This window comes from Cervus canadensis, chromosome 32 (genome assembly GCF_019320065.1).
Source record: "Cervus canadensis isolate Bull #8, Minnesota chromosome 32, ASM1932006v1, whole genome shotgun sequence".
Taxonomy (NCBI): Eukaryota; Metazoa; Chordata; class Mammalia; order Artiodactyla; family Cervidae; genus Cervus; species Cervus canadensis.
Window position 1 is genome coordinate 10,612,037 of NC_057417.1, and position 20,088 is coordinate 10,632,124.

General features: G+C 44.9%; 1 protein-coding gene across 1 annotated transcript in view; it reads left to right on the plus strand.

The window, feature by feature from the left end:
- Positions 1 to 2,500: 2,500 nt before the first annotated feature.
- The window catches only part of LOC122433058 (nodal modulator 1), a 55,942-nt gene continuing 38,354 nt past the window's right edge, over positions 2,501 to 20,088 (plus strand). The window contains exons 1-9 of the mRNA XM_043455509.1: positions 2,501 to 2,805; positions 6,092 to 6,181; positions 7,711 to 7,756; positions 11,004 to 11,104; positions 11,696 to 11,802; positions 14,131 to 14,203; positions 16,308 to 16,460; positions 18,012 to 18,149; positions 18,515 to 18,604. Of these exons, the coding sequence (XP_043311444.1) occupies positions 2,641 to 2,805; positions 6,092 to 6,181; positions 7,711 to 7,756; positions 11,004 to 11,104; positions 11,696 to 11,802; positions 14,131 to 14,203; positions 16,308 to 16,460; positions 18,012 to 18,149; positions 18,515 to 18,604 (963 nt within the window). The 5' untranslated portion in view covers positions 2,501 to 2,640. The remainder of the gene's footprint in view (positions 2,806 to 6,091; positions 6,182 to 7,710; positions 7,757 to 11,003; positions 11,105 to 11,695; positions 11,803 to 14,130; positions 14,204 to 16,307; positions 16,461 to 18,011; positions 18,150 to 18,514; positions 18,605 to 20,088) is intronic.

Consider the following 20,088-nt stretch of genomic DNA (forward strand, 5'->3'; position numbering starts at 1 on the left):
GAGTTAACTTTTATTAGCATTCGTAGTATTATTTCATCCCTAGGTTACTGAGAAGTGTTGCAAAGTGCCATTGAAGAAGTAGGTTTAATACGGAAATATGGTTACTGAATGCTAAGCAAGAAAAAAAAAAAGATTATAATACAAAATAGTTTACGATACGTGTGCAAAGAAAAAAAATAGTATATACTTAACTTAGGGAAAGTGGGAAATGAAGTCAAGTCATTTACCTTTTTCTTCTGGGTCTTAAAGCGAGGTGTAACCCTAGCCACAGGTTCTTTTGGGAAATGACTTTTAACATATATGTATAGACAAAAAGATGGCAATGCACTAAAGCAGTGGTCATGGGACTCCTAATTTTCTTTTGTTTTTCTTTCCTTTCCCTTTTCTATTTTCTATCCTTTGCAATGACCATGTATTCTCTTTCAAGACAGGAATAAAAGACTCAGCTTTTTCAGACAGACAAGAACAGGTGCTCAGTTTGAGTGAAGAATTCAAATCCTTTGCACTCTCCAGGCTGCACTGCTACTTCGGTGTCTTCCTTTCTCTTGCCTTTTTCAGGGCCTCCACAGCACGGGGCTTCCTGGTCGTTTCTCCCCTTTCTTTCCTGAGATTCCCCAACCCTCTTCTTGGGCCCCGGCAGTATGCTTTCAGCTGTCTTCCTGCCTGGGTCTTCTGGAAGAGCAGGGATGCAAAAACTCAAGAATTTTTCTTGAAGCTGAGTGTGGCAGGTCTGCTGTTTATATTCCAATCATCTTTGTTTATTTGAGGTAGTTTTGGTGAAGGCTGATGGAAATTGTGGGGCGGCTTGAGCACCCCCCCCAAAATCCCCATTACAACTGGCGTTGCCACGGTCCTAGTTCTTTATTTCTTTGTATATATGAAGATGAATTTGAGCGAAATGATGAAGGTTTGAGGGGGGATGGTCAGGAAGGCAGGAAGCACAGAGGAAATCAGCCAGGTGAGCCAAGAACAGAACTCAGATGCCCCAGAGCCAACTTTCCAGCTCTCTGAGCGGCACATGGATGAGGGCTGAGCCCTGATGGTGGTGGTTTAGTCGCTAAGTCATGTCCAACTATTGCAACCCCATGGATTGTAGCCCATCAGGCTCCTCTGTCCATAGGATTTCTCTGGCAAGAATACTGGAGTGGGTTGCCATTTCCTTCTCTAGGGGATCTTTCTGACCCAAAGATAGAACCCAGGTCTCCTGCATTGCAGGCAGATACTTTATTGACTGAACCAGCAGGGAAGCCCCCAACCCTAGATAAATCCCCGTCCCTCTCTGGGCCTTGGTTTCTCATCTGTAAAGTCAGATGATTCCATAGGTCAAGCACTTCCTGATTGATGACTTTCAGTCTCCTGGTGGTTTGCTAAGACAAACCAGGGAATTATGTTAGGAAACATAAATGGAAACATTTGTTTTGATTGTAATGATAAATAGTGAACCTCCAAAAAATAAACAATTACTTAAATGGTTTCTCTTTATAATCAAACAGTTGAGAGTCTCACTGTATTTGGAATGAGAATGAAGAGTGAGAGAAATCAGATGTGCTTATGGCTGAGATCCTCTAGTGGATGTATCCTTCCATTGTAGCCACTGTGTAGTTTAAAATCATTGTGATTCATACTGTGTAGTGCTTGAGTCTTAACCATAGTGGCAGATTTCAGTGGGAAATCTCTTTACTTCATCATTTAGGATCAAGGTATAAAAACTATCAAAATAAAAGCACTTGATTTTCTTAAGGAGTGAAATGGAAGAATTTCAAACATCTGGTCGGAAGAGCAGTTTTTGTCTATTTTGATATGGTGACTTGTAGTTCATCTACATTATGGTATACATTCAGTCTTGAGACAAAATATAACATGCTGATTTTTGAACTGATTCAGACAGATGCTTTCAGATGATTTTCATGCATTGCCTCACAGAGCTGGTTCAAAGTAAGTCAAACTGCATGCATCTCTTGCTTCCCGGGGAAAAATCCTCAGTTTGTTTCTATACAAATGTCACTAGAGAAAAAAAAATGTTACTAGAGGTGGGATTAAATAAAATTTAAACATCTTTAAATATTATGCTGAGCTTAAACGACATGTTTTGCTTTAAAAAAAAAAGTTAATTGATCATTTATCATGGAAAGTTGCACCAATCGACACAAATCCCTAAAAAGGGTTTGAGATTATACATCACTTGTGAAACTTTCGGGTCAAATAGATTCGGGAAATTTGTTGGATACTTCGATCAATAGTCTCTCGTCATTTCCAGTTTCAGTGCTATTGAATTCCACAGTAAGGGATTTGGAATTCCAAATTCCTAATTCCAAACTAGGAAACTACGAAATTCAACTTTGCAGTTTATGCGTGTACACCCGCACCTTGCAACTGCACCTGCCAGACGGTGCGCGGAGTCCTCCTGGCCTCCAGAGGGCACCAATGGTCTCCTTTCATTGCTGAGCTTGCACCGTAGTTATTTTGGCTGGGGGCCTGGCCGTGGGGGCGGGACGCGCATGCGCGGTCGCGGCGGGGGAGGGGGGGCGGGGGTGGGGACTGGGCTGTCAGTTGCCCGCAGAGGAGGAAGCCGGCGGCAGCGTGCGGTGTGAGGGGCGGGACCTGGAGGCCTGCGGAGGTTCAGGCTGCGGAGGCCCGGCCATGCGGGGGCGCCGGGCTATGGGGCCACCCGGGCTGGCGGTGGTGGCCGCCACCGTTCTGCTGCTGCTGAGCGGGGTAGAGCCGGCGCGCGGCTCCGAGGACATCGTGGTGGGTTGCGGGGGCTTCGTCAAGTCGGACGTGGAGATCAACTACTCGCTCATTGAGGTGAGTGCCCGCCCCGCGGCCCGGAGCTCCGTGTTGACCCGGGGCCAGGCGCACAGCCTCGCCGAGCCGCGGTGGCCTCGCCTCCCAGGCGGCTGCCACCAGCCCTCCCCGCAACTCCCCGCGTTCTGGGAGCCCTTTCCTCTTCACAGGCGCTGCTTTCTGCGGGCCCTCCGCTGGTCTCCTCCCCAGTAGCGCTGGGGTGGGGGTTCTTCTTATCTTGGGGTCAGCTACGGGGTTGGGGGGGGCGGAGCTCTGAAGGTGTGTGCATAAGGGTGTGAAGGACATTTCTGGTGACGATGATAATGGTTTATAACTTTTGTTAGGTCACACAAAACTAAGGATCCTCCAGATCGAGACCCCAGATACTTCAGAAGGCAAACTCCAGATCCCCACAATGCAGGCCCCAGGTCTCTTAAAACCCAGTCTCAGCAGAACGCAGACCCCAGATCCTCAAACCCCCAGGAACCCAAACCTGCTGAAACTCAGATTTCCTGAAACATATATTCCAGAACCTAGAGACCACAAGTCTTAACCCCCACAACACTGAGTTCCCCCCAAATTCTAATCTACCATTCCTCCTACCCTCTGGGAAGCTTTAAAGGAGCATGAATTCTCATCCCAGAGATCATGACCCAGTTACTGTCTATTGGCATCTCTGGGGCTGGGAAACTATTTTTAATCTCCCTGGTTCCCCCATTGGGACCCTTTCCTCCCATAATGAAGAGTTGTCAGTGCCCTGATTGCTGGGTAGTTATTGGAATTACACAAGAGATTTCTGTAGAAGTCTTTTTATTAAGTTGCAAAGCTCTCTTCAGTTAGATAGTTATTATCCCAGTGGAATTATGACCCATAAAGCTTTTGTGAAGAGGAAGGGAGATAGATGGAAGTGGGCATAGAAGATTACTTGCAGGACAGATAGGAAGGGACCCCAGGGAGGGCTGGCCTCTATTTTAGGAGGGTAGTTACTGATGATGAGTCAAAAGAAGGGAATTTGAGAGAGAGAAAAGAAAGATGCTGGGAGATGCCAAAGAGGAGGGAGTGGGGACCAAGACCCTAAAGGCAGTCTGCTTGAGTAGCTGGAGGGCTGTGGTGAAGAGTTGAACCAGTATGTTCCTACAAAGCAGGTTCCTGGGAATTGGGGGAGGGATCGGAAGTAGATTCTAACAGCTCTTTGACTTAGCCTTGCTCCAAGTCCCAATTTTTGTTCCTGTAGCATGGTGTTGGGAGAGAGACCGCAGAGCCCAGCATCATATATTTCCCAAAGAAGTTACTCATCACCTTCAAGACCCCTGTATCTGTGGCTTCTCCATCATTTTTGGTCTTAAGAAGTCAGGCATGGGACTTCCTTGGAGGTCTGATGGTTTAGAGTTCACCTTTCAATGCAGGGGGTTCAATCCCTTGTCGGGGAACTAAGATCCCACACACCCAGTGGGAAATAAATAACCAGAACATAAATAGCAGAAGAAATATTGTAACAAATTCAATAACGACTTCAAAAATGGTCCACATCAGAAAAAAAAATATATATATATATTTATAAAAAGAAGTCAAGTGTTTAATGGATCTACCCACTGGCAGTGGCAAGGCTTCTGGGATCTCTGGGGGCCATGCCACCTCCTGGGCTGTGGGCACAGGGCATTCCAGAAGCTGTCTTGAAAAGCTTTGCAACTTGTAGCTCCTTGGGGCTTCAGGAGAAAAGTTTAGAGCATTAGGGACACTCCCACCCCGAGCACTTAATAGTGACTGGGAGAGTGGAGGGCAGGTTTTGTGACCTAGTATGAAGTATGTTCCCTGAGCCCTAGGGCTGCCTGTCCAGATGGCCTGAGAAATTCATTCTTTCTTCACTTCTGATTATGAAATCCAGTGTTTCATACACATAATGTATCCTGTCATTCTGTGTCCTGACCTGTGCTTTGCAGAATAAATGTAAATAAGATATTTTACAGTCATTTCTTGGTTGTGTTTTCTGTGTCCCAGTAAAACTACCTCAGTCCTCTCCATCCTTCTTCCCTTCTGGGTATTTTTCCATCATATTCATTCAGTTAGTAACTGTTGCATGAGCCCCAGCGTATTCTGAAGCCTTGTCCCTGCTGGGTACCACAGTTCAGTGAACAGAGCAGACAAAGTACCTAAAAAAGAAAAACTGTATTGATTGCTAATTCTTTAACAGTTAGGAGGTTTCACATTAAAAACTGCATTCCTGATTTCTCTGGAAAGCCAGCTAATCTTTGGGCTGCAAATCTTGGCTTGGGTTAAGTAGCAGTCCTGTCCCCTTTGAGATGAATGCCCATTGATGGGACTTCCCTGGCCCCTCTGGACAGGTGGATCTTCAGTCCCTGCTTTAAGTGCATGCATCCGAATTTCTTTTTGGCCTGAGAATAAGGTGGGGTATTTATGGAGTATTTACACTACATAAGACACTGGCCCAGGCACTACGAAGTGTCAGCCGAGGTCACTGCCCACGGTGAGCCTGCAGTCTACACGTGATTTCCCAGTGTTCCTTTCCTAAGCACACACGTTGTAAATTTGGTGCTTTCCACATCATCTTAGCTGGTATGGCTGGGTTCTGTCATTTTCGTGTCATAGTCACAGATTATTAACATTGAAAGTCTTTAGATGGATGTTACTCCAAGTATTAATATTTTGGGGTTCATTATACAGATCTCTGGCCCTCACCTTAGACCCTCTGTTTTAGAAACAGAAGTGGAGTTTAGGAATTGCATTTTTTTAAGGTATTTTAAAAAAAGAAAATGAAATATGGTTGATTTACAGCGTTGTGTTTAGTCCCTGGTGTACAGCAGAGTGATTCAGTTATACATGTAATACATTGTTTTTCACATTCTTTTTCATTGAGGTTTATTGCAGGATATTGAATATAGTTCCTTGTGCTATTCAACAGTACCTTGTTTTTTATCCATCCTATATATACAGTAGCTTGCTTCTGGTAGTCCCAAATTTCCAATCCGACCCTCCCCAGGAATTGCATTTTAACAAGCCCCTTATTAACAGCAAAGTTGGTTTTAGACCCCAAAACGACATAGAGACAGACACTAAAATACATTGAAAAGCATTGAAAAGTACAACTTTTAAGGCTAGTTTCTAACCTGAAAAATAGCAAATCCCATTACTTGGGATACTTTGTCTTATTTCCCTCTGTCTATAATGCCCATTGTTAGCAGCTTCGTATAGTAGGTCCTCAGCAAATGCATTTTGACTGAATCCATTCAGGTTCATTGTACATAGCTAATTCTCAACGGTGATATCATGACTTCTCTTTCCTTTCTAGATAAAGTTGTACACCAAACATGGGACTTTGAAATACCAGACAGACTGTGCCCCTAACAATGGTTACTTTATGATCCCCTTGTATGATAAGGTAAGCGGAGAGAGCACGTTAGTGGTTTATGGTGGGAGGTTGTCAGTGTGGCCCACGGGGCTGCGCTAACTGGGAAAGTGGCTTTCCCACGGGAGCAAATACACCTCTGTTTTGTAAGTTATAAGCGGAATATGGCAATTCTGGCCAAACTGTGAGGGTGGCGGCTTATATACTGGCTTGATTGAATAGCAGTGATTCTCAGTGTCTCCAGGGATACTTGGCAATGTCTAGAGACATTTTGGTTGTTACAACCGTGAGGGAGAGTGGTTCATTATCTCCTGCTTGGAGGCCAAGAATGGAGCTAAACAGGCTGCCAGGCTGTGCAGGTCAGGGAAAATGTCAGTGGTTCCAAGTCTGAGAAACCCGGACTTAATAGAACTTCCTATTACTACCTGCAAGCAGGTTAAAACATTGTTAAAAAGTATTATACAGGGCTTCCCTGCCAGTGGAGGGGATGCAGGTTTGATCCCTCTTCCCGAAGGATCCCACGTGCCGCGGGGCAGCTAAGCTCGTGTGCCACGACTACTGAGCCTGTGCTCCGCAACGGGAGAGGTCACCGGAGTGAGAACACTGGGGGCTGGGGGAGAAGCCCCTGCTTGCTGCCACTAGAGCAAGCCCACGCACAGCAGTGAAGACCCAACACAGCCAGGAAACAGACAAATGGATAATTTTTAAAAAGTATTATGCAAGTAATGTGTGCATTCATGAGTATTGTGGGGGAAAAAATCAAGGTTTTTTTTAGAAGTATATGAAGTAGATTTTATCTTTTGTCCCCAAGTCCCCTCTCCCTCTGTAGTGATGACTTCTGATAAAAGTTTCAGTGTGTATGCTAGCAGATGGCTTTCTCAGTATTTAGAGTTGTACGGATACCCAAGAATATACATGCATGTGCATATATGCAGACATGCACACCCATGTGCTCAGAGATGGATATCCATGCATGCCTGTATTCCTACCCCCCATCCTCCCAATATTTCATCTTTTTATGTGGAAATGTAGATAAACACAAGAAGTTACAAAAGTTATTACTAACAACACAGAGATAAATATTCTTGAACTTATATCTTTACATAATACATAAGATTGTTTTCTAGAGGCGGACTAGTTGATATTGAAATCTGTTTTTTTTTTTTCTAAATCATTCTCAAGGAACCCTTTACTCAAGGGTGTATGAATAAAATCTTGTTTTAAGAATTGGCTTTAGTTTCTAAAGATCTAGCTGACCCTGGCAGACTTAAGGTGAAGGGTTAACATGAGACAGTAGAATGTTTGGTATTGAAAGACCAGGAGTGGCTGAATACGGTGTCTCTTAACTCTTTGCTGGATTAAGTAGGAGTTTCTGGGGTTGAACTTGCCACACTGGTAGGGAGTCAAAAGCCCACTACCATTTATGAGCGCAAAGTTTACACTTGGAATTCTATTCCAGGTGTGAAAATTCTACATTACATGATTGTACTAAACTAAGTTAAAAGTTGAAAGGTCATCAGTTCTTAGTCTTCTGCATTGATTTTTTTTTTTCCCCCTCATAGGGAGATTTCATTCTGAAGATTGAGCCTCCTCTAGGGTGGAGTTTTGGTAAGTTAACAAATAACCAGGTATACTTTGTAAGGGATTAGGCTGTATGCTGAATATTAAACTGATGGAGTGCTGAGATGGTTAAAATATGAAGGATTCATTTCTAGTGTGTAAGAGGGTTGTTTTTTTAAACTCCTCCATCCCTGTTACTTTAGAGTAGATTGGATTTACTTTCAATCTATCCTAAGGTTTTCTGTCTTGTTTCTTGAAATAGGCATCTTTTCTTGTACATCACAGGAAACTCCGTTTCTGCAGCTTCATTCATTAAGTGCCAGTAGAACTTGATGACTACAGGGGCCAGGAGTAGGGACTTGACTTCTGGCCTGGGATGGCTTCTTTCTTAGCCCCCTCAGTGTTTTTTTAATAAGCTTTTTTTAGCGAATTAATGGTAATATTAAACACTGTGAAATTTGACATAAAAATCCAGATCTACTGAAGAAATCAGAAGATCTGGCAACGTTGGGGCCTTACCAGCTCTGTGGCAACTTTGGACGAGTTCTTTCCGCTGGGTCAGCATCCATCAGGCTCCCAGACGGCTCATTGGTGAAGCCTCCACCTGCCAGTGCAGGAGATGCAAGAGACATGGGTTCGATCCCTGGGTCAGGAAGATCCCTTGGAGGAGGAAATGGCAATCCACTCCAGTGTTCTTGCCTGGGGAATCCCACGGATTGAGGAGCCTGGTGGGCTACAGTCCATGGGGTCTCAAAGAGCTGGACACAACTCTTCAAATGTGTGCATACATGCTCAGTTGCGTCCAACTCTTAAAAGCAGTCTTTCTGCACACATCCACAAAAAAGCTCCAAACTTCCCTGAGGTGAGTGTCAGTTAGCACCGCTGGAGGAGCGAAAGTGGGGTTGATCAGAAGATAGGGTTCTACTATGGTGTGGCTGATATTTTTGCAGAGCAGAGCCTGGAAATTTTTGTAGAGGTGGGTGTGTGATCCCAGTTCTGTAGCTTGAGGGGAGAAAGGGGGCCCAGTTGCTCCTACCAGGTCCGCCTGTGAGTTAGGGGAGGAAGAATTGAGTCCCTGCTGTCACAGAGGCAGCGACCTGCATCTGGGAGACAAAGCTCTTCCTCAGGTCACAGCCGGGGCTGCCTGACTGCTGGGGTCCAGAAACTGGAGGGGAGTCACAGCCAAGCCCTGGCCAGAGAGGTCACACTGCGAAAGTGTTTTGTTTGAATCCCCTCCCTTCTTGTCAATTCTTTTTCTTTTGATAAGCTTGTTAATTGAATCATAGCATGTGTGTGTGCATGTGTGCTAAGTCACTTCAGTCACGTCCAACTCTGTGCGACCCATGGGCTGTGGCCCACCAGGCTGCTCTGTCCATGGGATTCTCCACCCAAGAATACTGGAGTGGGTTGCCATGCTCTCCTCCAGGGGATCTTCGTGACTCAGGGATAGAACCCAATTCTCTTGGGTTCAGAAATTCTCATCACAGAGGTATCAGGCAATGAAGTTCAACAAAATGAAGACACATAACCACCACCTAGATGAGACAGAACCTGACCAACTCCCAGAAGTGCCCCACCCCAGGTGCTTACGAACTGCCCTGCCTGACCTAAAATGATAGATTATTTTACCTGTTTTGAACTTCATGTAAATGGAATCATCCAAGGTTCAGTTTTGCGGCTGGTTTCTTTCTCTCGACCTTGTTCACAGGATTCATCCTTCCTGTGTGTTACTGTATTAGTTCATTCGATTTCTGTGTGACTGGCAAGTGATTTACCCCTCTGCTCTTGGTGGGCAGTTGGGTCGTGTCCCGATTTTGGCCACTGAGAGCAGGGCTCCTGTGAACATCCTGATTACTCCTGTGAATCTTGCGGTGCACACGTGTCTCCGTTCCTGTTGAGTACTAATATATACCAGGGTGGAACTGCTGGGCAGTAGACTTTGTACATGTAATCCAGCCCTAGTAGAGATTTCTGGACCGCCAGAGTGGATGTTGCAGAGCTTTCTCTAGCCGCCGGGTGTAAGAGTTCAGTCCCCTACATCCTCACCAACACCGGCTGTCAGTCTCTTTCATCTTAGCGTCCTGATGGTGGAGCGGTTTCAGCCACTCATTGCGGTCTCAATTTGCATTTCCTGATGGTCCATGAGATTGAACACTTTTTCATATGTGTACTGGCCATTTGGATATTCTCTTTTGTGAGGTGCCTGATAAAGGTTTTATCCATTTTTTCACTGACATCTTCCCCTGTGTGTGTGTGTAATTCTTTATTTTACATGACGTTCTCTTTTTTAAAAATTACCTCTTTTTTTTTTTTGGCTGCACTGCACAACATGTGGAATCTTAGTTCCCTGACCAGGGATTAAACCTGGGACCTTGGCAGTGGGAGTGCAGAGTCCTAGCCACTGGACTGCCAGGGAATTCCCCTGAAATTCTCTCGATTTGTCCATTTTTTTTTCTCTACCTATCACTTCACATTCTTCCTAACTTTTTAAAAACTCAACTTTAACCCATATTGTGATGAACTCTTCAGTTATTTTTAATTTCCTTGAATTGGTTGCTGATACTGAAAAATCGGGACACAGCAGGTAAGACCCAGATTTTCAGTTTTTCGTGAGAACTTGGAAGCTCGGGCAGCACCAGGTCATGCGGCAATAGTGGGTGGAAGCTGTCTGGTTTTTTCCATTTGCCTCAGTCCATACTTGGCCTCTGCTGACTTCCAGTCCACCTGTTTACTATGGACCCTGGAGTTTATGGTCTTGGTATAATGTGGCTGAACCCATGTACTCGATCAGGAGTCAGATCTGGAGCCAGACTTTTGGACTTGAGAATGGGCTCTGTCCCTCAGGAGCTCTGTGATTTTAGGAGAATCCTTCACCTTTCCGTGCCTCAGTTTACCTCTCAATCAGCTGCAGTGTTACTGCAGTGTTACTGCCTCCCTCTGAGATAGTTGTCAGGGCTAAGTGCACCTAGCTTAGTGGCTGGTCTCTGGGAGGTGTTCAGTAAATAAAAGTTTCTGGCGCTCACTAGATTTTCCATGGGACTCTGAGATACAACTCAGCTGTGAGACTGTTGTAAACTTATCTTATACTCTCAACCCTGGTTCCCTCTGGGGTGGGGGCGGGAGACTTTCCCCTCCTCCTCCTACCTTTGGATTTCCAGCCACGTGAGTGGCTCAGAAATGAATACAGTGAAAGTTAAGCAGTGCAATATGTTTTACGTGACAGTTTATCCTGTCCCAGAACTCAACTTGCTTTTGTGTCCTGTCCCCCACCCCCGGCCCCCCTGTCATTGCGCAGAGCCGACCACCGTGGAGCTGTACGTGGATGGTGTCAGCGACATCTGCACGAAGGGCGGGGACATCAACTTCGTGTTCACAGGCTTCTCCGTGAATGGAAAGGTCTGGCGTTTGTCACGTTTGCTCTGTGGTACAGACTCAGTCTCCTCTTACCTTTAAAAAAGTGAGAATTTTGAAACTGGGGGCTTTGAGGCTATAAGGGATGCACAGATAAGCTTCAGGAGGGCCTGGGAGCTCGATGAAACTGTATGTAAAATGTGGCGGGTGTTCTTGGCGGCTGGGTCTAGGTTGCTGGTCATTCCTTTGTCCAAGTATAGACAGCAGGATGGCCTTTTAGAGAGACAGGGTCTCGGGCCAGTCTCCCCATCCCGGCCTGCAGTGCCGTGGCTGAGATGCCCCTGTTTCTCGCCCACCTTGTCTTCGTGGTGGGTTTATTCTCCTTGCCCTTTACCCTCAGAGGGAGCAGCCAAGCCCACAATGGAGTCAGTGGGACAAAGTGTCATTTCACTGTTGCCGTTCCTTCTCCCTGTCCCCTTGCTTCCCCAGGAAGGGGAGCCACGATCTCTACCATCTTTTCCAAGGAATCCTGACCCAGAGAAGGTCGTGGGCAGCAGGCGCAGGTTGGGCAGTGCTGCTAAGGGGAGAACGTGCCCGCTGGGCGAGTCCTAAGCTCCTCCTCCTTCTCCACGGCAGGTTCTCAGCAAAGGGCAGCCCCTGGGCCCCGCAGGAGTTCAGGTGTCATTGCGAAACACAGGCACCGAAGCGAAGATCCAGTCCACAGTCACACAGCCTGGCGGAAAGTGAGTTAACGCTTGTGCCGCCCTGCCCTGCAGCTAGAGCTGGACCCTGGTGCAGGGGGGTGGAGCTCTGGATTGAGGGAGACCTGGGTTCAGACCCTGATTCAGCCTCTTACCTTCAGACAGGTTCATATCCCACAGGGCCTCAAGTTCCTTACCCGTAAAGTGGAAGTCTTTTGACCCATATCTAGCGGTGATGAGATGATTAAAAATGAGATTAAATAAAGCTCCCGCTGCAGGACTAGGCCTTCATTTACTGGCTGGGACTGGCTCTGGTTCCCAGGTGGCTCAGTGGTAAGGAACCTACCTGCTAATGCAGGAGATGTGGATTTGACCCCTGGTTCAGGAACATCCCCTGGAATAGGAAATGGCAGCCCACTTCAGTACTTTTGCCTGGAAAATTCCATGGGCAGAAGAACCTGGTGGGCTCTAGTCCATGAGGTCACAAAAGAATTGAACACGACTGAGCCTGGTGTGACGTGGCACTGGCTCTGGAGCCCAACAGCCAGGTTTGAATCCTGTTTCTCCCGTTTGCTAGCTGTCTGCCCCAGGGCAAGTTACTTAAGACCTCTATGCTTTGGTTTCTTCATTTATGAATGAGGATAATCATGGAACCTACCACCTAAGGTTATTGAGAAGATTAAATTATGATATTATTGTTTCAAACTGTCTGGCATAGAATATGCACTTAATAACTTTTAGCTCAATACAGATTAGCTCAATTACGATTTTTAAAAATCATTTTATCACTATTACATTGCAATCATTTTGTAGTTGGAACTGATGACTATTTAATTAACCTTGTTGAGTCAAATTTAAAGCATTTATGTAATGGATTTATATCGTTGCGTTGTAAATGTTAATAGATGTGCCAAGATTAATATCCGAATAGTTCCAGCTGATCATTTTGAAAGCATACAAATCACCATTGACTGCTCCAGTACACAAATCTGACTAAACTGCAAAATAGAAATTTATAATGAGCCTGTCAGTATATCATCCAGTTTCTAAATGATGACTGCTGGAATTATATTTTGGTTTTGAAAAACACTTCTTGTTGCCTCTCCAGCCCCCTCCTCTGATCTGTAGAAGGGAATGTAGGACTTCATTTGCTCTGGTCTCAGTAATTTGCTGCTGGCCCTGCTGGGGAAAGGGACTTGAGCTTTCCAAACCCCCTTCTTGTGCACACACTACACAGAGAGTCACGTGCAGAACTGGGATGCTGTGAACATGAGCTACAGGCTGAATCTTACCCAGACCGAAATCCAGTGGCAGTATCAACGCCACTGTAGCCGGTGGTTTCCCGGCCCTGTGCAGTTATTACAGGCGACATCTGATGTGATAAAATACCACCACAGAAAAAGGAACTGAATTGAAATTGTGGCATTCCTGTCACTGGCATTAGCCCGCGTGTGGTCTGGTGCTTTTGCACATCTGAAGGGCTAAATGTGTCAGAATCCTGGAGGCAGTGTTTCCAGCCTCAACTCATCTCACTCTGGTCTTGGTTTGTTCACAGCTGCTAGAACAGTCTTTATCGGCTTCTGGTTTCATCACAGTTGCTTTGCGCAAGAGCCCAGAGTGGCTTCTGTTTGTTCCTGATAACAGATCTTAATAAACTCTCTGGGGTTGGAGTCAAGCTCATTATCACCTGCCCCCTAACGCTTAGTGTCATCTTGTGTCAGCGTCCGTCTCAGCTCAGCGGGCCTGTCTGCCGATTGTTTGTTTCAATTTTGTCGTTTAATTTGTTTATGAGTTCCATTAGTTATTTGGTTGTGGCTTTTTTTTTTTTCTAAATATTATTTTTTGTCCTCACCATGTGGCATGTGGGATCTTCCTTCCCTAACCAGGGTTTGAACCCATGCCACCTGTAGTGGAAGTGTGGTGTTTTAACCTCTGGACCGCCAGAAAAGTCCCTGTCCCCCATTCTTCACACATCTTTCCTCCCTTCCCACTTCTCTTCGTTTAGACACTTCCCCTTTCCTCACCTCTTCATGCCTCTCTGTCAGCACGCGCTTGAATGATCTGTGACTGACCCCTGCTGAGCCACAGGGGCTGGTGTTTAGACTAGAATCCCTGGGGGTGAAGGAAAACATTAGCCTGCCTTCTCGTCAGCACACGAGCCCCTTTCCTTGCACACAGCCAGTGCCCAGTAAGTGCTGTCTGATGAGGATTTGAACAGCGAAGGATTGAATTTCGTTTATGCTCTTTAACTGGCTCAAGGCGAGTTTGTGGTAACTCATGCATCATTTTCTTGTGTTTGGAAGAGTAGTCCTAAATTAGAAATATTCAGGTTGCTGGGAGAAAGTGAAGTGGTATTTTTTTCTTTCTTAGGTTTGCATTTTTTAAAGTTCTTCCTGGAGATTATGAAATCCTTGCAACTCATCCAACCTGGCCACTGAAAGAGGTGAGCATTTATTTCCATTATGTCGATGGCCATGCCAAACAGTGTGCTGGTTTGGGGACAAGTGGAGTGGTTTTCAATTCTGGATATGAAGTTATTTTGTTTTTTCTAGAAATTCATGGAAAAAACAATGATGCTGCTGATTAGTTTGGTGGTGTTTATACAGGAAAACTCCCACACTGTAGCAGATTTTGCTTATGTTGGTTTCTGTTTTAGGTAATGACATTGTTCTCCTGCTGTGAAGTTGGTTTGTTATTAACTTATACCTATTTTAAGCTAAATCAACACCAGAGGGACCTGATGAGATTATTTTATTGTTCTTTTTTCTGTCTGTAACAGCAGTACTTACTCTGAATTCTTGTTCTTGTGCCCAAGGAGAATATGTAAGAATGTTTATTGCAGCTTTGTTTGTAATAGCGGAATGTTGTAAACAGCCTGTATGTCCATGAAGGGGAGAGTGGATTGTGGTTTCACCACATGATAGAATTCTGTACATCAGCAATAATGAATGAACCAGAGCCACGTTTATCAATATGACTGTACTTAAAACGTAACATTGAAGGGAAAAGGCAAGTTGCTGAAGGACAAGGAAATATGATACCATTTATATAGGGATTAGACACACTTGTGATCATAACCACTTCTGGATACATTCATATGTGGAAAAACTATAAAGATGCTGCAAATGGGAATGGCAGTGTATTCATTATGGTACTGCTGTCTGCAGCGGGAGGGAGGAAGGGGTATGCAGGTCTGCAGGGTCTAGAATTGTATTTCTTCTCTTTTATTCTTTAGCTGGTTGGAGCTTATATAGGTCGTCTTTGGTATAGACCCCTGTATCTTTTTGTTTGAATGAAATAGTTTATAGTAAGAGATTGAAAAAAAGAAGACACTTATTAAATGTGGTTCTGTAAATAACTGAAAAAACAATTTGAAATAAGACCTAAAGGACATTTCAAAAGGTTAGTTTTTATATTGGTTTTGAGGCTGTGTTTCATTCTTGCTAAAGAAGCATCAGTATTTCAGTTTTTACTCTGTGAATTTTTTTTTTTTAATTTTTTTTTCATTTATTTTTATTAGTTGGAGGCTAATTACTTTACAATATTGTAGTGGTTTTTGCCATACATTGACATGAATCAGCCATGGATTTACATGTGTTCCCCATCCCGATCCCCCCTCCCACCTCCCTCCCCATCTCATCCCTCTGGGTCTTCCCAGTGCACCAGCCCCGAGCACTTGTCTCATGCATCCAGCCTGGGCTGGTGATCTGTTTCACCCTTGATAGTGTACTTGTTTCAATGCTATTCTCTCAGAACATCCCACCCTCGCCTTCTTCCACTACTGTGTGAGTTTTATGCATTTATAAGTGATGATATAATTTCACACCTTGATGTGTCTGTATACTGTTTATGGTCTGGTTCTTTGGATTTTTCTCTTCTGGTCAACATTTAAAAATGTTTTACTGAAAACTCAGTAGCTTACACGTTATAAATAGAATACGTTTTAAGATTTGCATTGTTCGTTAGTTGTATGCATAAGGAATTTGAGTTTATTCATGTAAAATTGTGTTTTAAACTAAAGCAGGCTATTAAAAGTCAGGAAAATGGTTGCCCTTTGGGGGAGCAGTATCAGGAAAGGAGCAGGAGGGGGCTTCTGAGGACCCAGTGTCTGTTCTGTGTCTGAGTGCTGGATGCATGGTGTGTTTGGGAAAATAACTGTTCCTATGTGAATTGTACTTTAATGAAGAGGTTAAAAATACATGGATGCATACCATTCAGCATAGAAAAAAACGTGTTCATTAAAAAAGATTGGAACATACAGAAGAGCATAAAGGAGTGGAAATGGAAAATTTGGAAGGTGGAAAAGTGTAAAAGAAATAAAATGCCACCATCTAGATGAAAATATCATCGTTTTCATTTTGCCGCTTTTCCCTGCCCTTCATCTTGCCCATTAAAAATAGTTGTGATTATGCTACACATTCATACGCAATTTTATACCATTTCGTTTGTTGCTTTTCTCTGAGTTAATATTTTAGTAAGCACGTCCTCCTGTTGTTAAATGCTTTGTGAGCGTCTGTTCTTTTGGAAGTTAAAATCTTCTTTTGTAGGCGAGCACCACTGTGCGCGTGACCAACTCCAACGCCAATGCCGCGGGTCCCCTCATAGTGGCCGGCTACAACGTGTCTGGCTCTGTCCGCAGCGATGGGGAACCCATGAAAGGGGTGAAGTTTCTTCTCTTCTCTTCTTTAGTGACCAAAGAGGTAAGCAAAGAGGAGTGAAGAACAAGAGAGATTGTGGGCAGAGGGTGGAGGAGATGGGAGATCACAGACTAAGAAATTCAGGTCAGTCACAGACATGGAAAACAAATTTAGGGTTACCCAAGGGGAAAGCTGGGTGGGGGAGGGATAGATTAGGAGCTTGACATTAACATATACACAATGCTGTACATAAAATAGATAAACAACAAGATCATATTGTATAGCACAGAGGTGCATGTGTATTCAGTCGTGTCTAACTCTTTGCAAGTCCATGGACTGTAGCCCACCAGGCTCCCCTGTCTGTGGGATTTTTCAGGCAAGAATACTGGAGTGGGTTGCCATACCTTCCTTCAGGGGATAGCACGGGGAACTATATTCAGTATCTTGTAATAAACTGTGTAATTGTGATGCTGGAGAAGACTCTTGAAAGTCCTTTGGACTGCAAGGAGATCAAACCAGTCAATCCTAAAGGAAACAAACCTTGAATATTCACTGGAAGGACTGATGCTGAAGTTGAAGCTCCAGTACTTTGGCCCCCTGATGCAAAGAGCCGATTCACTGGAAGAGACCCTGATGCTGGGAAAGGTTGAGGGCAGGAGGAGAAGGGGGGACCACAGAGGATGAGATGGTTGGATGGCATCACTGACAATGGCCATGAGTTTGTGCAAACTCTGGGAGATAGTGGAGGACAGGGAAACCTGGTGTGCTGCAGTCCATGGGGTCACAGAGTCAGACTTGTCATAGTGACTGAACAACAATAAGCTATAATGGAGAAGAATCTGAAAAAGAATGTATATATGTGTAACTATCACTTTGCCATATAGCGGGTCATAACATTGTAAACCAGCCATACTTCAATTAAATAAAAAAATGCAGGTCAAAGTTGATGGATAGTCTTACCATCTAAGAACCTTGTGTCTCTCTCTTGACTCACAAGAAATTGAATGTCTGCACTGGGAGACAGTGGGATTCAGTGGAAAGTGCCCAGGCTTTGAAATGAAACAGACCCAGCTTCAGACAGATCCCAGCTCTGCCTCTGAGCAGCTGTGTGAACTTGGGCCAGTTTGTTTTCTCAACTGGATGATGGTGATCCATGGTAGGGGAGGGCAGTCAGGTGATTTTAGGCTGTACTGTTTTTAACTTTGCAAATGAAAAGTGAAGTGTTAGTCACTCAGTCATGTTCAAGCCTTTGCAACTGCGTGGACTGTAGCCCACCAGGTTTTCCTGTCCATGGGATTCTCCAGGTAAGAATACTGGAGTGGATTGTCACTTCCTTCTCCAGGGGATCTTCCCGACCCAGGGATGGAACCCGGGTCTCCTGCATTACAGGCAGATTCTTTACCATCTGAGCCCCCTGGGAAGCCCTTAACTTTGCAAACTTGTATGTAAAGATTTTTACATTGTGCCCTGTCCTCTACTGCTTCGTAGAGGAAATATTTCAGAAGTACTTTGTGAGGTAAAACTTATGCAAGTTTTTTGAAATGTGGCTATCTGGTAATCATCAGAATGTGGAAGTGAAAAGGAAGTCATTTTGGCGTTTTCCTCCTGACGTAGGATGTCCTGGGCTGCAACCTCTCCCCGGTGCCCGGGTTCCAGACCCAGGACGAGAGTCTGGAGTACCTGTGCCATGCGGTCTCCAGAGAAGACGGCTCCTTCTCCTTCTTTTCCCTGCCGAGCGGGGGCTATACTGTGGTGAGCAAAGCCGACTTCCCTTCTGTTTATGTTTGGGAGTCTTACGACAGGAGGTGTCAGTGCCCTTGGGATATCAAAGGACCGAATGGTTGGCCTGCAGTTGCACAAACATTTTATTTAGCAGTAACTTAAGTTGTGACTCTGTCCCCTCAGTAACAGCTGCAGAAAGCATAAGTCTTTTCTCTTTTATTTTTATTTTTTTATTTTTTGTCTTTTCTCTTTTAAATGTGAAACTGATATGATTAATAGTGTCTCTTTGCCCACTTTGAACCCCTGGTTATTTGTGGGCTGCTGGCTTTGACTGTTAATATTGATGGTTGAGTCATGTTCCTGGCTCTTGGTAATTAACAGGCTTTTCCTTCCAGATTCCTTTCTATAGGGGAGAGAGGATTACCTTTGACGTTGCTCCTTCCAGACTTGACTTTACCGTGGAACACGACAGCCTGAAAATTGAGGTGAGGACTCCCTGCCTTCTGGAGGGATAGGTGTTGGAGTTGCCATTCCTGGGCACAGGTGTGGCAAACGTGTTAAAAAACAATATTTATCTAAAAGTGCTGTTGGAAAAAAACAGAATCTTATACTTTCTTCCACTTTATTCTGGCATCCACGGAATCCTTCACATTGCTCACATAACATCTGTATCTTAGTGAATTGGAGCCCTGGTTCTATCTACTTCATTCAGTGAGATATGTTCACTGTCAGTGACATACTTCAGGTACTTTTCTAGTGATGGGCTGATTGGAGTAATTGAAAGAGGCAAAAATTCCTATTCTTGTGTAATTCATGTTCTAATGGCAGAAAGAGACAATATAGTTATAAATAAGTAAATCAGAAAGTATATGAGAAGGTCATGTGTTCTTTAGAAACAAAGCAAGAAAGGAGATTGTATAGTTTCGAGGTCAAGTGGGGGTTGAGGTCTCCTCGGTTGTACTTGGGAAGGCTTCAGGGGGAGGTGACTTTTGAGTAACGGCCTGAAGGGGAAGAGGCAGTGAAGTGTACTTACATCTGTGGGAAGAGTGTGTAAGACGAGGGGTGTGGCAGGTGCAAGAGTCCTGAAGTGTGGCTGGGAGGCGTGGGGATCCCCCGGAGGCCAGGGTGGCTGGAACGGAGGGAGTGAGGAAGGGAGAAAGAGGGGAGGGGGTCAGAGCGGTGACAGGCAGGTCCTGCAGGCCCTGCCGGGCTTTCTGGGCGACAGCTGGCACCTCTGAAAGGTTCTGAGCAGAAGCAGGTGTGCCCGCCTGGCTGCCACGTTGAGCAGGGTCTGCCGGGGGCAAGGTGGAAGCGGGGTACCAGTCTGGAGGCTGTTGTGGCAGGAGACCAGGTGAACTGACAGAGCCTGGGCCATATGGGGTGACCGGTGAGGTGATGGGTAGGGTGAGAGGTGGCCCGACAAACTCCTTAGACCTAAAACAGATGGTGAATGTGTTTTTCATCACATTTCTATCTTTAATTACAGAGGTAGAAAATGGTTACTATAGAAAATGCGCTAGGTCAAATCCCCAAAGAAAACAGCAGCCTTTTATAAGTGGACCACCTAGTGTTACAGTTATTGAAAAAATTAGCTTTTAATCATTTTCTTTTACATTAGAAAAGACTACATTGAAGTAGCTTAAGCGGGTGGAAGCTAGCTTTTAGGTCACATGCTCAGCGGGGTCTGACTCTGCCTTTTAAAATCCACTAAAGCATTTGACTATTCGCTGTACGCTGGAGTAGGGGTCGGAGGGTAAAGGTCAAGCCCTTGGTGCTTCAAGGGACTCCCCAAGAAGGATGGGGGCAGATGAATGGGGAAACACATTTCCCGATTGCAAACCAGAGTTTTAAACAGACTTGAATGGAATTTCAGGAAGCAGTCTATAAGCTAAATAATGTAGGACCGTTGAGTCTTGTTCTTTTACTGTATTTCTAACACTTGATTTAGTGCCAGGTACTTGGCGGGTGC